Here is a 15,681-nt window from a genome sequence, read left to right as displayed (position 1 = left end):
GTAGTTTAATTTGCATTTCCCTTATGACTAATGACGTTGAGCATCTTATGTGTGCTTACTGACCATGTGTATAACTTATTGACTGAAGGATTTATTCACACATTATACCCACATTTTTAATGAGTTGTCTTTATTATTATTAACCTGTTCTTCTTATGTTCTGTATCTTCTGGATACAAGTTCTTCATCAAATGTATGCTTTGCCGATATGATCTTTTAGTCTAAGTTTGTCTTTTCACTTCCTTAACAGCAACTTTAGAAGAGCAAAAGCTTTTAATTTTTATAAAATTGGAGTTTTTAAAAAAATTAGTGCTATTTGTATTTTATCTAAGAAATATTTACCTAATCTAGGATCATGAATATTTCTTTCATGTTTTATTCTAAAAGTTTTATAATCTTAGCATGCATGTTTACTTTAATGATGCATCTTGAAATAATGTTTATGTATGGTTTAAAGTAGGCAGTCGAAATTATTTTTATTCCTATGTAGATATCCAGTTTTTCTGGCACTGTGTATTGGAAAGATATTTTCTCCATTGAATTACCTTGACATTTTAGTCAAAAGTCACTTAACCTTGTGTGTATGGGTCTACTTTTGGACTCTGGATCAATTGATCTAAATAACTACTCTTCCTCCAACACTGCATTTTCTTCAAAATTGTAGCTTTCAATTGGATTTGGATTGCATTGAACTTGGGAAGCACTAACTTCTTAACAAAACTGAGCTTTCTGGTCCATGAACACAGTACATCCCTCAATTTTATCTTCAATTTCTGTCAGCAACATTTATATTGTGAGTCAGTAGATTGTGCATATACTTTACTATTTTCATATTTAAGTATTTTATTTTTAGTGGTGCTCTACCTAGGACTAAAAATACATACTTTATGCAATTTAATATCTATATTCATTCTCCAGGACTGCTATGGCAAACTACATAAAGTGGATGGCTTAATCAAATGAACATTCATTCCCTTACAGTTCTGGAAGGCAGAAGTCTGAAATCAACGTATTGTCTAGGTCATACTACTATTGAAAGCTCTAGGAGAGAATCTTTCTTCCTTTCTTCTAGCTTTTGGTGGATCCTGGTATTCCTTGTCTTGAGACAACTTAACTCTGCCTATCTCTGCCAACATCTTCACTTGACCCTCTTATTTGTATGTCTCTGTGTTTTACCATTTTTCTGTCTCTAAGGACACCCATCACTGGATTTAGGGCTCATTCTAATCCAGGTTGATGTCTTCTTAGGATCTTTTTCTTAATTAGAACTGCAAACACCCTTAGGTCAAATAAGGTCACATTCTAAGTTATTGGGTGGACCTATCTTTTTTGGGGAGGTGGGGGGAGTCACTATTTCACATCCCATAATATCATACCATGAATTACTTATCCTCTTTTGAAGTTTTTTCACTCTGTGGTTCTATTTCAATCATTTCTATTGCTTATATTCAAGTTTACTAATCTTTTCTTCTGAATTTGACAAAATGTTGTTTAAGTCTATCCAGATATTTTTTATTTCAGATATAGTCAGATCTGGAATTTCATTTCGATTCTTCATATATTTCATTTTTCTGTGATACTCACCATTTGTTCACTCAGTATGTTCATCTTTTTCCATAAATCCTTAAGCACATTTTAAATAGCTATTTTAAAGTCCTTGTTTGATGAGTCCAACATTTTTATCAGCTTTGTATCTATTTCTATTGACTATTTTCTCAAGTTATGGTCACATTTTCTGCTTCTTCATATATCAAATTGATTGTGTGCTGTATATTGTGTGTGCTACACGGCTAAGAGCCTAGATTATGCTCTTTTAATTGAAAGAGTGTTGAATCTTGTTCTGGCAGGCAGTTAATTTATTGGCAGCTTGATCCTGGTCCTGAGCTTATTAAGTCAGTTCTAGAGTTGCCATGACTCTAATGTTAGGGTAGCTCTACTCTTAAAGCTTGGCCTTTCTTGGGTCTCAACTGAATGCTCTGCATATTCACTGAATTCCCGTCAGAATTTCAATGTCTCTCAACACTGTGCAACTACCAGAATCTTCATTAAGCTCACAACCCCCCAGTAGTTATTGTCTGCCTGGTATTGTTGAGTGTTTGCACAAATGAAGTTTAGAATTCAGCTAAAGACTGAAGTGGACCCCATGTCTATTTCTGAGCTCCTTTACTGCTCGTATACTCCCTTCTGGTATCCTGCCTCAAATTTTAGTTGTCGCAGGAGCCCCGCTCACCCATCTTTGTTTCTCAAACCTAGCAGCACTGCTGTTCACTACTTTGGGCTGTACTTCCCTGTATACAGTTGGGAAGGTGCTTGCAGGCAGAAATCTCTGGAAATCAAGAGATCACTTTGTATGTTTCCCTTGTCTCAAGGATCACAATCCTGAGCTGTATATTTTCCAGTGGCTAAAAACAGTTGCTTTATATATTTTGTCCATTTTTATCATTTTTTTATGGTAGGAGAATAAGCCCAATGTCATGGCTGGAATTAGAATATCCCTGTGTCAGTCACTCATGTTTTTTCAATACGTGTTTGATGAATTAATTAATAACGTTCAACACATTTCCATTTTTAAACCTATCAGCAGTACTTATATTATCTGTTAATTAGAAAATAATTGAAAATTGAAAATTAAAGAGAGTCTTTTATAAGTGTGATAATATACATATGTGGCATTAAACACAGAGAAAATCAGAGTGGTGTTAGCTTAGGGTCATTCAAGTGGCACAAAATAAATGAGAAATTGTTGAACTGTTGTATATACTTTTAGAAATAAGTGGTTACTGAGAATATACATTGTTCTGTGCATGTCACATACTATTATAGTAGATTTCTTTAAGATCAATAAACCAGTCATACTGCTTTTTATCTCATTAAAACAAAAAGAATTGACCTATTCCTTTGAGTGTTTTATAAAGGAATCTAATTTAGTGAGTAATAACGGTGTATATCACATATTTTAACTTTAACTTAGTATCTCTCCTATTCAGCTAGCAAGCACATTCTTTCATTTCACTCTGCATCCAAGAAAGAGCAAGAAGTGTATGTTAAGAAGAAAGCTGCTCAGGGAATTCAGAAATCCCCCAAGGGTAGAGCTATAAGTGCAATACAAGACATTGGTCTACCCCTTTTGGAGGAGGAAACTACCAGTACACCCACTACAGAAGACAGTTCCAGCACACCAACGCAGGTATATTAAAAACAATTGTTCAATTGGACTGTTCCTAAAACCCTAACATAAAACAAAACAATCTTTTCCCTAAAAATAGTCAATATACAATGTGCGGTGCTGCCAATGTATAGCCAGAATTGGAGAATTAGAGAGTCTTGAACAGTTTCTCTGTGCCAATATCTTTAAATACATGGCAAATTTAATACGTACATGAACTCTATAATGCACCCGTAATTATCTAATTTTATAGTTGGGTTATAAGAAGCTATATAACTTTGTTGATCACATATTAATAAATGTCACACATTAAAGGTCATATATTAATAAAACTTAATTTGTATGTGCTTACAATTAAAGGGAAAAAGGATAATGTGTATATTTATAAAACAGCAGACAAAAGGCATGACCTAGCCATTGGAAACCAAAAAGTAAAATAAGTTTAAAATAAATTAAAGGAATAGAAAAGAAAATAAAATGCCAGAAATAAATGTTAATATCACAGAAATTACAATAAATCCAAATAGATCAAATTAATCAACTAAAATGCTAAAATTTTAAAGTTATATAAAAATAAGATCTAACTATTTTAAACAAACTGCTGTAGAAAGTTTCATGATAGAATGATAGAAAAACATACCTGGCAAATACGAGCTAAGAGAGAGCTGTGATGATAGTTTTTTGTTTGTTTGTTTTTTGAGATGGAGTCTCGCACTGTTGCCCAGGCTGGAGTGCAATGGCGTGATCTCAGCTCACTGCAACCTCTGCCTCCTGGGTTCAAGTGATTCTCCTGCCTCAGCCTCCTGAGTAACTGGGATTTCAGGTGCCTGCCACCACACCTGACTAATTTTTTGTATTTTTAGTAGAGACAGGGTTTCACCGTGTTGGCCAGGCTGGTCTTGAACGCCTGACCTCATGATCCGCCTGCTGTGGCCTCCCAAAGAGCTGGGATTACAGGCTCAAGCCACCGTGCCTGGCCTGATGATAGTTTTAATATCTTAATACATATAGAAACATTATATAAAAATAAAAGGTAGACTAAATCAAGTAGATATGGCCATAACTAATATATGGGCACCTAATTATCTAGACACAATAAATAAAAAGCAATAACTATTAGAACTACAGAGATACAAAGATAAGTAAATCATGAATAATTGAAGATTTTTAACCCATGCCTCGTGGAAACTGACAGTTCAAGCTGAAAAACAAAATAAGTAAATAGAATTGTGAGAATTTGAAAAAAAATCTAAATATAAGCTTAATCATTTAGATATCTACATGGAACACTTTACCCAATAAACAGAGAATATACTTTTTTTTTTAGCACACACGAGTTTTTTAAATATCATGTAATAGACAATAAATGGAAGCCTCAATAAAATCCAAACTATCCCTATCGTATAGTATGTTATCTGAACATAATGCAATAAAACAGAAACTAATAATTAACAAGGAGTTTTAAATCTTATAAATGATAAAACTAAATAAAATATACTAAATATACTAAATAATTCTTTAAAAGAATATTAGAAAATAAATTATGAAATACATAAGATCCAATAACAATCCAAATTTGTAAACAACATCTAAAATAGCATTTGATTACTACTACTATTTTTAGTAGTAAAAATACAATGCAGCTTCTAGATTAATTCATTAGGAAGCAGGGATGATTAAAAACAAATGAGCTAAGCTATTGAAATAAAAATTCAAAAAAAGAACAGAAAAGTAACTCAAAGATAAAAGAAAGGATTTTAATAATGATGAGAGCAGAAATCAGTGAAATGTGGAGTAAAAAATAAAGATTAATAAAACCCAAGCTACTTTTAAAGATTAATAAAATACATATACTTCTAGTAAGACCAATTAAGAAAAAGAAAAAGAGAGAAGATATAAATTAACCAAATACAGAACAAAAAGTTAGGGTGGAGGTGTAACGACAGACAATGGGTTAAAAAAATAAGAGTATTAGAAACAGCTCTGTGCTGGCAAATTTAAAACCTACAGGGTGGTAGGGGTGAGGGGGGCGGCGAGCGCAGTGGCTCACCCCTATAATTCCAGCACTTTGGGAGGCTGAGGCTGGTAGATCACTTGAGACTAGAAGTTCGAGACCAGCCTGGCCAGCATGGTAGAGAAACCCTTTCTTTATTAAAAATACAAAAAATTAGCCAGGCATGGTGGCAGGTGTCTATAACCCCAGCTATTCCAGAGGCTGAGGCATGAGAACCGCTTGAACCTGGGAGGCGGAGGTTGCAGTGAGCCGAGCTGGCACCACTGCATTCCAGGCTGGGCGACAGAGCGAGGCTCTGTCTCAGTAAAATTAAATTAAATTAAATTAAACCTGGGGGTGAGGGGGAAACACGTAACTTCCTGAGGGTGGGGGAGAGGAGAAATCGCAGAGTTGATTCACAAGGAAATAGAAAATCTGAATAAAACAGTAAAGAATAATAAAATTGAAATGATAATTCAAAGTCCTCTAAGTCTTCCCTTTCCAAAAAACCATGGGCCCTTTTGGCTTTATAGGATAGGTCCAATAGACTTTTAAAAAGTAATTTGTTACAGAAAACAAACAATATAACTTTCCAATCCTTTTTAAGAAATTAATGTAATCCTGATTTCAAAACCAGATAAAGGTAACACAAAAAGGAATAAAATGTATCTATAAATATAGGTGATAACTTGCAAATAACATAATAGATATCCAATTCTAGCAGTGTATTAAGCAATCAGACAGAATTCTCAGAAATTCAGAAATCTTTTACCATTAGAAAATCTATCAATATTAGTCACTACAGTAATAGACTAGATGAGAATGATCGTATAATCCTGAAACACTTCACAAAGTTTAACACCTATTTATGGATTTCTAAAATGTGCTCTTAGCAAACTAGGCATAGGAGAGAACTTCTTCATCATAAATGTCACATGACAAAAATTTTACACTTAATGGCCAAATCTCATATACAAAACCATTATACTAATGTGGGAAGTGTAAGTGTGTTCCTATTAAAATTGGAATAAGAAAAGAATGCTTGCTATCATTGCTAGTATTCAATGGTACTGAAATATTATGATAATGGAAAGCCACAATGATACAAAGAACAAAATAATTAAGATTATTCTAAATAATCATTGAATTATTCGCAGATAATATAATCATATGCCCAAGAAAAAACAACAGAACAAACTTTAGAACTAAGAGATTTTAGCAAGATTGCCAAAGACATTAATAGTAATAATATATTGACTTATTACTTGCTATGTACCTGATACTATGTACTTCACACATAGATCTTGAATTCTCCCCATCAACTTTTTTTTTCTTTTTTGAGACGGAGTCTCACTCCATCGTCCAGGCAATGGCGTGATCTCAGCTCACTGCAACCTCTGCCTGCGGGGTTCAAGTGATTCTCTCGTCTCAGCCTCTGGAGTAGCTGGGATTATAGGCACATGCCCCCACACCCGGCTAATATTTTTTGTATTTTTAGTAGACAAAGGGGTTCTCTACCATGTTGGCCAGGCTGGTCTCGAACCCCTGACCTCAGGTGACCCGCCCGCCTCAGCCTCTTGAAGTAAGTATTCTTATTATCTGTATTTCACAGTCAAGGAACCTGGAGGACAGGAAGCTTAAGTGACTTCCTCAAGGCCAAACAGCTGGTTTGTGCTAAAGCAGGACTTCAACCCAGACAGCTCTAGCTCATGAGGTCATGCCCTTAATCACGATGCTGTTCTGCTACTACAACTTAAACAAAAATCAGTAGCGTTCCTCTACACTGGCACTATGCATTAGACATCAGAATATGATGCCTTTAATAACAGCAGCAACAAAATCACAAAAGACCCAGGAATTAACCAAAAATATATCAGTTTTCCACATTGAAAAAGCTTAACACTTGAATAAAGGCTATAGAAAGTAATCCAATCCACTGATGGACACAGATGACTTGAATAAATAGAGGAGCATTTCACGCTTTTCAGCGAGATGGCATAACAGTATAAAGATATGTTATCCTCAATCTGCCTTTAAATTCAATGCAATCCCAATCAAAATTCCCACTGTATTTTTCCGAAATTTTCTAAAGATACTTTAAAATTCATAGGAATGAATAACAATTCACAAATAGCTAACGAAACTTGGGGAAAAAAGAGCAAAGTGTGTCTTAGTATTTCCAAAGACAAAAAGATATAGCAGTAAAAATAGTATTAATTAATGCATACATAGGTAAATGGAGCAATAAGAGAAAGTAAGATAGAAACAGATCCATATTTTTATGAAAATTTCATATAGAATAGAGGCAACACCATAAACTAATGAAGAAAAGATGGACTATTGAGTAGGTTGTACTAGGAAAATTACATCTCCATGGAGAGAAATAAAACTAGATCACTAGCTAACATCACACATAAAGGCGAATTCCAGATATAGTGAACATTTAATTGTAAAATTTTAATCGATAAAAATCATAATAGATAATGTAGGAGACTATTTCTGTGTCATGATCACAAAGAAGAGAAAACCCTAAAGGCCAACAGCTTTGAAAAAAAACTATAGTAATCTTAAAAACGCAAAATACAATAGCAGTGAGATTTCTCTTTATACCCCCCGCACTCGCAAAAATTATAAAGTTGGGTAGTGGCAGGCGTTGGTGGGGATGTGAGGCTATTAAACTTTTATAAACTGTAGCGTTACAGAGTTTTGGAGAACATCCAGCATTATTTAACTAAATTATGACTGTCTGATCTGGAAAATTCTGCATTTATCATGTACGTAGCATAATAAATGACATTAGGCACATACCATGTATGTTCTTATCACTTTTAACCCTGCATTTTATTTCACAGAATTACAAGTATATTATACAGTGTTCGGTGTTGTATAACAGTTGGCCTCTCACTGAAAGCCAGCTGAAATTTGTTCAAGCACTGAAAGACTTAAAGAAACACAATACCAAAGGTATGTCACCCTAAATGTTTAAACATGCACTTTACATTTGAATAAGTTGATATTTAAATATTTAATAAATTTATTATTTAGTCATGAAAATATCATTGTATGTTTAATTACACATTATAATTTGTACTCTATACCCTGTGACATTTCCTGTTGTGTTAATTGATTATATGTTTCAATATTTTTACTGCCTGTTTTATAAGAAAAACATATGATTAGTTAGATGTAATGTAAGCATATTTTGTCTAGTTAATAAAAATTACTAATTGATTATACTTTTGAACATTTCAATGTATAAGAAATTTTTCTATTTAAAAAATTATATTTGCCCATATTTGTTGAGAATATATAGCATTAAATACAAGCTTTTAAAATATTTCACAAATTCTTCAATTCTAGAAGAATAATTTTCTAGTGAAAGAGTACTCTGGTTTATTTTTTCAAAATCTAAACTACTCTCAGTATTCCTGGCCAGGAAGCTTGTTGCTTTCAAAAAAGAGAATCAAAGGGAAACCTCCAACAGCTTTATATCCCATTGGGCAATCTAATAATTGAATCTGAAAGAATGTGTATTTTCTATTTATGTTCTTTTTCAAATTTAAGCTAGATTGCCTAATCATAAAAATAATATATGCATGTTATTTTTAAAATAAAATAAACCCATGCAACACAAAAGGGCATAACATAAAATGTAAAAGCCTCCATTTCTTCCTGGGCCCCATTAACCTGAGTTCAAACACTTGATGGTAGCCACCACCAAAGTGGGCTTTGTCATCATTCAGAATTTTCAGTATACATACAACACACTTATGATAAGACATACACTCTTAGTCCTTTTCGTCCTCTAAGAAACAGTAAATTTTATCTATTATTTATATTCCTCTATTAGAATGCAAGCCCCTGAAGAATGAGGAGTTTTGTCCATTTTTGCCTGTTTCGTCCCTTGCATTATCCCGTTAGATCCCATATGCACAGTAAGCACCCCACAATATTAGCTGAATGAGTAAATGATAGGACACACGTAAGCTACTCCTATTATTATTACCCTTATTTATTAATTGCCAACAACTCTGTTCAGGTGTTTGCTTGCTTCTATTATCTGCCTGGACCTGATCAAGAAAGAGCTTAAAGAGGTTTGTGTGTATAGAAGTTAAGAGAAAATTGTTATTGCCAGGCTTACTTTATTAGAAGGTATAGATTCTAGAGTGTGTCTTAAAATTCAAAGAAAAGCTATAAAAATATATGACACCAAGAGTTCCCATTTCCACTCAAATGTATTGAGTGTGCTTCCATAGCAACACATCGCACTGAGGAAATTCCAATGGCATCGCACTGTGCGGCCCCCCCTGAGGTTCCTCTCTCATTGGGCAGGGATGTGTTCTTCCTCGGTCTCATCATTGCATCTCTAGCACTAGTGGGAGATGTCAATAAGTGTTTAATGAATGAATGCATGAACATGCCACACCAGTGACCTCAGGTATGTGTAAATCCTAATGGCATCCTGGCCTGCTGTGTGGGCAAGATTCTGAGACTGTGTTCACGCTCAACGAGAAACTTTTGTGATCTTTTATCAATGTTCCACATAGACACAGGAAGAGAAGGTGGTAGCACAGGAGTCACAGAGTCACCGCCTCTTTGCTGTTCATGTGTGTTATGTGGATAACGCCAGAGCAGACACTAGGGTGTTCAAACATTGTTTTTTGAACAAGTGGCTGTGCTGCTGCTCCATAGTGTTATACATAAAAACACTTTTGCACATTCCCTGGATAGTCATGGAATATGAATTTTGCCAAAACATCTGCCCATTCTACTTCAACCTCCCCTCCCAAAGCCAACACCCCCATAGCCCAGCACACTGACAACGTCTGAAATAGCAGACAAGGCTTCGATCACATATTCTTGCCTACTAGAAGAGAACACAATTATTCTGTGAGTAAACGTCATACGGAAGCTGAAAATTCCTTGCAGGCCACGTCTCAAGCTGAATACGCCCAAATACGCCTGTTGATTCCCTTGTTGTGGTTGCACAGGCAGTTGGCTTTGGCAATCACTTCCTTGCAGCTTGCTCCCGGAGGCTGTGTTTCCGGCCCAATTCCCTTCTCTGGGTCTTCAGCTGTGAAGGTTTCCGGGACCCACCTAACGTTGCCTAACCCTGTGTTATGGATTATCTACTGCTGCGAATTTGAGCCCTTTGATTATTTTGCAATTGACCACCCACACCCACCAAGTTCTAATGGAAAATGAATGAAAAAAAATCTATCAGTTGTTTATGTTCATTTCTGTTTGCATGTTACCGTGTTCTCTTTCTCTATATGTTTTTCCCTTCAGGTTGCCACTTTTGTTCTCAAAGTAACCATTACCCTATCCCTACTTCCCCTGTGGTTCAAAGCAAAATCTCTTAGCTCATACTGTGCCCCCGCCCCTGGCCCCCACCAAATTGTCTCTCTCCTTTTTCTCTGTCAATTAACAGAACCCTGTTTGAAATAATGGATGGTACAAATCATGTGGTAATTTTATGTTCCCCTACTGCAAAGTAGATAGAGTATATGCCTAATACCAGTGGAATTAAATATTTTATGCTAAAGATTTAAGTGTAAATAATATGCACAATTATAGAAATGGAAGAATAAAGAAACAGCACAGTTTTGTGTGAGCTTGTGTGTTCACCAAAGCTATTCTCATTTCCGCTTTGTTCTGCAAGGATAATTTATAGGACTGGTAGACTTTACATTACATTTCTGAGGATTAAGAATTTCAATGGATCAGAGAATGACAGCCAGTTTTGATTTGTTTTGTTTTGTGTTTTGTTTTGGACAGTGTGGGCTTTTTCATGAGTTGCCTGTAACTCTTTATAATTCTGATTTCTGTATTATAATAGTGTGCTACACCTGTCTCAATAAGCTCAAAATAGTCATGCTACTGTTGTTTATAGCAATTATAAATTATAAACCCAGATCCATATGACAGAAAACAAATATTCTCATCATAAATCATAAAAGGAAAAATACAGAACAACCTTGCGGAATTCAATTGAAGATCTTGCTCACAAGGAAAACCTGTTTCTGAATAATGTTTAAATGAGATTCATAAAAATGTGCAATCATAAGGAGGAGGTATTTGTGAAAAAATGTTAAGCTTTTCAGGGAAAAATAGCATCACATAGTACAATGCTATTGACTAGAATTGCTTTCTCCCAATTCTCTAAGCTAATGTCTAATATGGTGCAAAAGAAAAATCTCAAAATACTATTAAATTTAGTTAAATATATACATTATATTTATTATATATATATCACACAGCTGGTTGCTGGCACGGCTAAGAATTCTAATGGAAATTAAATTCCATCAAGGGCATTTGAATGGGGAAAATAATATACAGTAGTACTGGTTTCATGTCTTTACTTGTGTCTCTGACAGAGGGCTGTATTATGGTTTTTTCCCTATATTAATATGTAATTATATAATATATATTTATCATATATTATATATTATATCATATGAAATATATTTGCCTAAATTTATTATATATAAAATATATACATAATTTAAATATTTGTGTATATTTTCTGTGATAATTAGAAATTTGGTTTCAGTATTTATATGTTGAGTGTGTTATGTAAAATTTTGTAAATTTGGGATATTTAGAAAAAAAAAGAAATGACACCTTGAAATGTGTGGAGGAAGTGAGGGTGAAGTAGTTTGCATTATACAAGAAAGTCTCGAAGAATACCAAGCATGAGAAATAAAGCTTTGCTTTGGAAGTAGAAGTAGCGAGAAGCAGAATGTGTCTCAGGCTATACCCAGGAGCCAGTGCTGGACTCACTTCACTCACAGGAGCACTTACTGGGCATCACGTGTGCCTAAAGAGGGACTGATTCCTGCCAGAGAACACAACATGAGGGACAGAGCAACAAGGAGAGCTATCTGCACATAGCTCACTATTCAAGGCCATTCCCGTTTCCTTCCACATCAGAAATGGTGGGGAGGAAAGATTCAGAAATGTTTCTTCTCACTTTAGGTCACAGAAATTCATAATTACTAAGACTTCATAACGTTAGACATTAGTGACCCTAAATTACCACCTCTCTTCAAAAATACATAAATGGGTAGAAGAAGAAAAGGCATACATAGAGAAGAAATTAAAGACTGTACATACCAATTAAAGTAATTAGTTCTGGGTGTTGAAATTATTAGTAATTTTACTTTATCACTTGTATTTTAATATCTAAAAACAAGTTTTAATGAAAAATATATAAATGGGAAGTTTTAAATGAGCACATACAATTTTAATCAGGAAAAATATGGTACATTTAATTTTATAAGCAAGAAAGAAACCCTGGAGAGACCTAGAAGTTTAATTATTCTAATTATAATTGTTTGAGTGCTATTATGTCCATCTTACTCAACTTAGTAGTTTTCATTCATTCTTCTCAATTCTCACAAAAACTCTGGGAAGTAGTTATTACCATCCCAGTTTTACAAATGAAGAAATGAGCCTTAGATGCTATGAATAATTTGCCTAAGTTTGCATAGGTAGGAAGGAGAGTGAAGGTTCTAACATAAGTCTGATTTACTCCAAAGCCCAGAATCTTCCACCGTATCTTGTAAGCTCTTTAGATACTCTAACAAGTTGTATTGTCATAATAGTACTGGTGGTAGTGGTGATACTGATGGTACTGGTAGTAACTGCTAACATTTATGTCCAAGAAGGGCTTTACATATATTGACCCAATTAATCTTCCCAATAAACTTATGAGGTAGGTGTTATTACTACAGTGTTGTCATTTTACAGATGAGGGAACTGGGATACAGACAGTTTAAGAAACTTGCCCTCAGTCACACAGCTAGCGACTGGCACAGCTAAGAATCTAATGGAAATTAAACTCCGTCTAGGGCTTTGAATGGAGAAAAATAATAATATACAGTAGTACTGGTTTCATATCTTTACGGTGTCTCTGAGCGATGTCTTTATATTACTTTAGTGAACACAAAAGTAATATTGATAAAGACATCTATCAGATTTATATGACCCATATTATGTTTTTCCCTATATTAATGGGTAACTATTAAGATTCTAGTGGAAAACTAGATAAAAACATTAATATCTGAAGCGAACATAGTATTTTAATTCATGAAATACAATAATGTAAATATGTAGAATTGGGTAATGGTACAAAATTAGTAATATGAGCGAACACTCATCAAAATGTTATTATCATTATTATGTATTCCAAAGAAAAAATAAGTCTTCAGAAATAATTACGTTTTATTTCCTGATATCACAGTTGAAAATTTTATGTGTGAATGACCAGCTGCTAAAATTAAATTACACTTTGGATTATATAGTTTATTGTTGCTGAAAAGCAGCAAAGAAATTCAGAATTAAATTGTATTTAAAATGAAGTAGGAAAATTTTCTGTTTGAAAGAATATTTTGTTGGGCAATCTTCTTGAAAGTCAAGCAGCTTTCAAATTCAGAGTAATTAAGTCTTTAATGTCATGTTTATATTTAGTCAATTTGATTAAAGCATGTCAATATGTCAGCTGCTATGTATCAATTATATATACAACTTAAAATCTAACTGCTCTAATTTGAAATGTGTGATATATTTCGCACATCAGTTACTCCGTACATAGAAAAAATTACATACATAGAAAAATTCAGTTACTAATGTCTTTAATTTATCCACTTAGCTTACTTTGGTTTTTTTGCAACCTCCTCCTTCTGGACTGAAGGGATTCTCATGCCTCACCCTCCCAAGTAGCTGGGATTACAGACATGCACCACCATGCCTGGCTAATTTTTGTATTTTCAGTAGAGATGGGGTTTCACCATGTTGGCCAGGCTGATCTCAACGCCTCGGCCTCCCCAAGTTGCTGGGATTACAGGCATGAGCCACCATGCTCAGCCAGCTTACTTTTAAAATATAAAATTTTATATCAAGAAGAAATTGGTTAAGGGTTTTCTGTTGTTGTTTTTTATTAGTACACTGGTGACCTAAGTTAAATCTGATATTCATCCTGAAGTCAATGTTGACCCACTTACTTATTTAAACTCAACATTTAATTTATATGAAAAATACAATATATAATTTTTTTTTCAAAAATTCATGTCTTTATAACCCATGATAAGAATAAGGCCTGAAATATGGCTATGTACAACTTAGGATATTTCTATTATGAATGTTTAGAAAGCTTGGCCTCTGGTTAACATGAGGCAACAGTGCCACCTTTAGTATATTTTATACCTAAGTTTTGGTAAAAACCGCTTACTGAGATGGTTCATGGTCACTTAAGAAAACAGAAGGCTAGAGAACCTTGAGCAGATAGTACTTAGTGATGTCACCTGCCTTCATGTATAATTACTGGTGTTGTGATTTTAAATTCCTTTTGCCAATATGTTACATTTTTGTGTTGCTGGCCTGGGTCTTTGAAGTTGTAATCTATTTGCAAAAACAAATATAAACCTCTCATTCTCAAAAATATTTGGTTTCAAGTCTCACTCAATTAGCAGTATTATAACACTATTCCTTTAACTCTAATTAATATTATACTGTTGTTCTTTATTTGGCACAATGCATGATATAGCCAATTCAAGGTCTTTGAGGAAACCAAACATTATTAAATACATGTTATATGTATATTATTTATATATATAGACTTTTCTGTTTATATTTATCAAATATGACTGTACTTGATAAATGTATACTTTGTTCTAAACAAGTATTCTAGCTTAGAAATATGTAAATTTTCAAATTCCAACCAGATTTTATTTCTGATATATAAACCTAAGCACTGAATTTTAATCATAAAAAAACTGAATTTTTACAATTTTTTTGTTTTATTATCCACTGAAGATTTCTGTGTAGTGTGTTCTGGATATATGGAGGATACTGTAAGAGGAGACCTAAAGGCATAAAGCTAATGGCCTTTTGAGCTCATTTCATCAACAAAATACTCCCTGAGCACCTCCTCTCTTCCAGGGGTATATTAACTTATTCCAATGGTCATTTCCTTTAGCGGTCTTCTGATTACATAAATATGCAATGTGAAGTAACATGTTTCATAATTCTTGGATTAGTAGAATGTTTTTTTCTTGCATCTTACAACTATATGTACTCCCAACACATAACATATTTCCTGTAAACCTTTAAACAATCTGATAATGAGTATATATTATTAGTTCAACATTATACTAGATTAAATTAGGAATTTAAAATGAGGCATATAATGATGTTCTGGCCTTCAAAGAACTTAAAATTTATATGAGAAAAGGTTACCCTAAATTATGCCTTTAAAAATTTTGGAAATTATTTTATTCTGTATATTAAGAATGTAAAGAAGAAGGATGGCACATACCTGCTGTGTGCCTGACATTTTAGTAGGTACTTTGTATATGTAAACTTGCGTATATGTGTTAACTTCAGTGGAATCAAATACACCTAAATGTATTACTCAAACACTAAAAACTATGTGTAGTAAGACAAGAAAGCCCCAGAAATGCTTCATGGGGCAGCTTGAGATTCAATTTCAGCTGACATTTGTTAAGCATTTAAAAAACCC

General features: G+C 33.9%; 1 protein-coding gene across 1 annotated transcript in view; it reads left to right on the top strand.

Annotated features, from left to right (window-relative positions):
- The window catches only part of LOC116463138 (androglobin-like), a 183,546-nt gene that overhangs the window by 143,818 nt on the left and 24,047 nt on the right, over window positions 1–15,681 (top strand). The window contains exons 28-29 of the mRNA XM_032146102.2: window positions 2,988–3,187; window positions 8,012–8,123. Of these exons, the coding sequence (XP_032001993.1) occupies window positions 2,988–3,187; window positions 8,012–8,123 (312 nt within the window). The remainder of the gene's footprint in view (window positions 1–2,987; window positions 3,188–8,011; window positions 8,124–15,681) is intronic.

The sequence above is a fragment of the Hylobates moloch genome, unplaced genomic scaffold (genome assembly GCF_009828535.3).
Source record: "Hylobates moloch isolate HMO894 unplaced genomic scaffold, HMol_V3 SCAFFOLD_26, whole genome shotgun sequence".
NCBI classification, from domain to species: domain Eukaryota; kingdom Metazoa; phylum Chordata; class Mammalia; order Primates; family Hylobatidae; genus Hylobates; species Hylobates moloch.
This window is presented reverse-complemented; position numbering and strand designations above follow the sequence as displayed.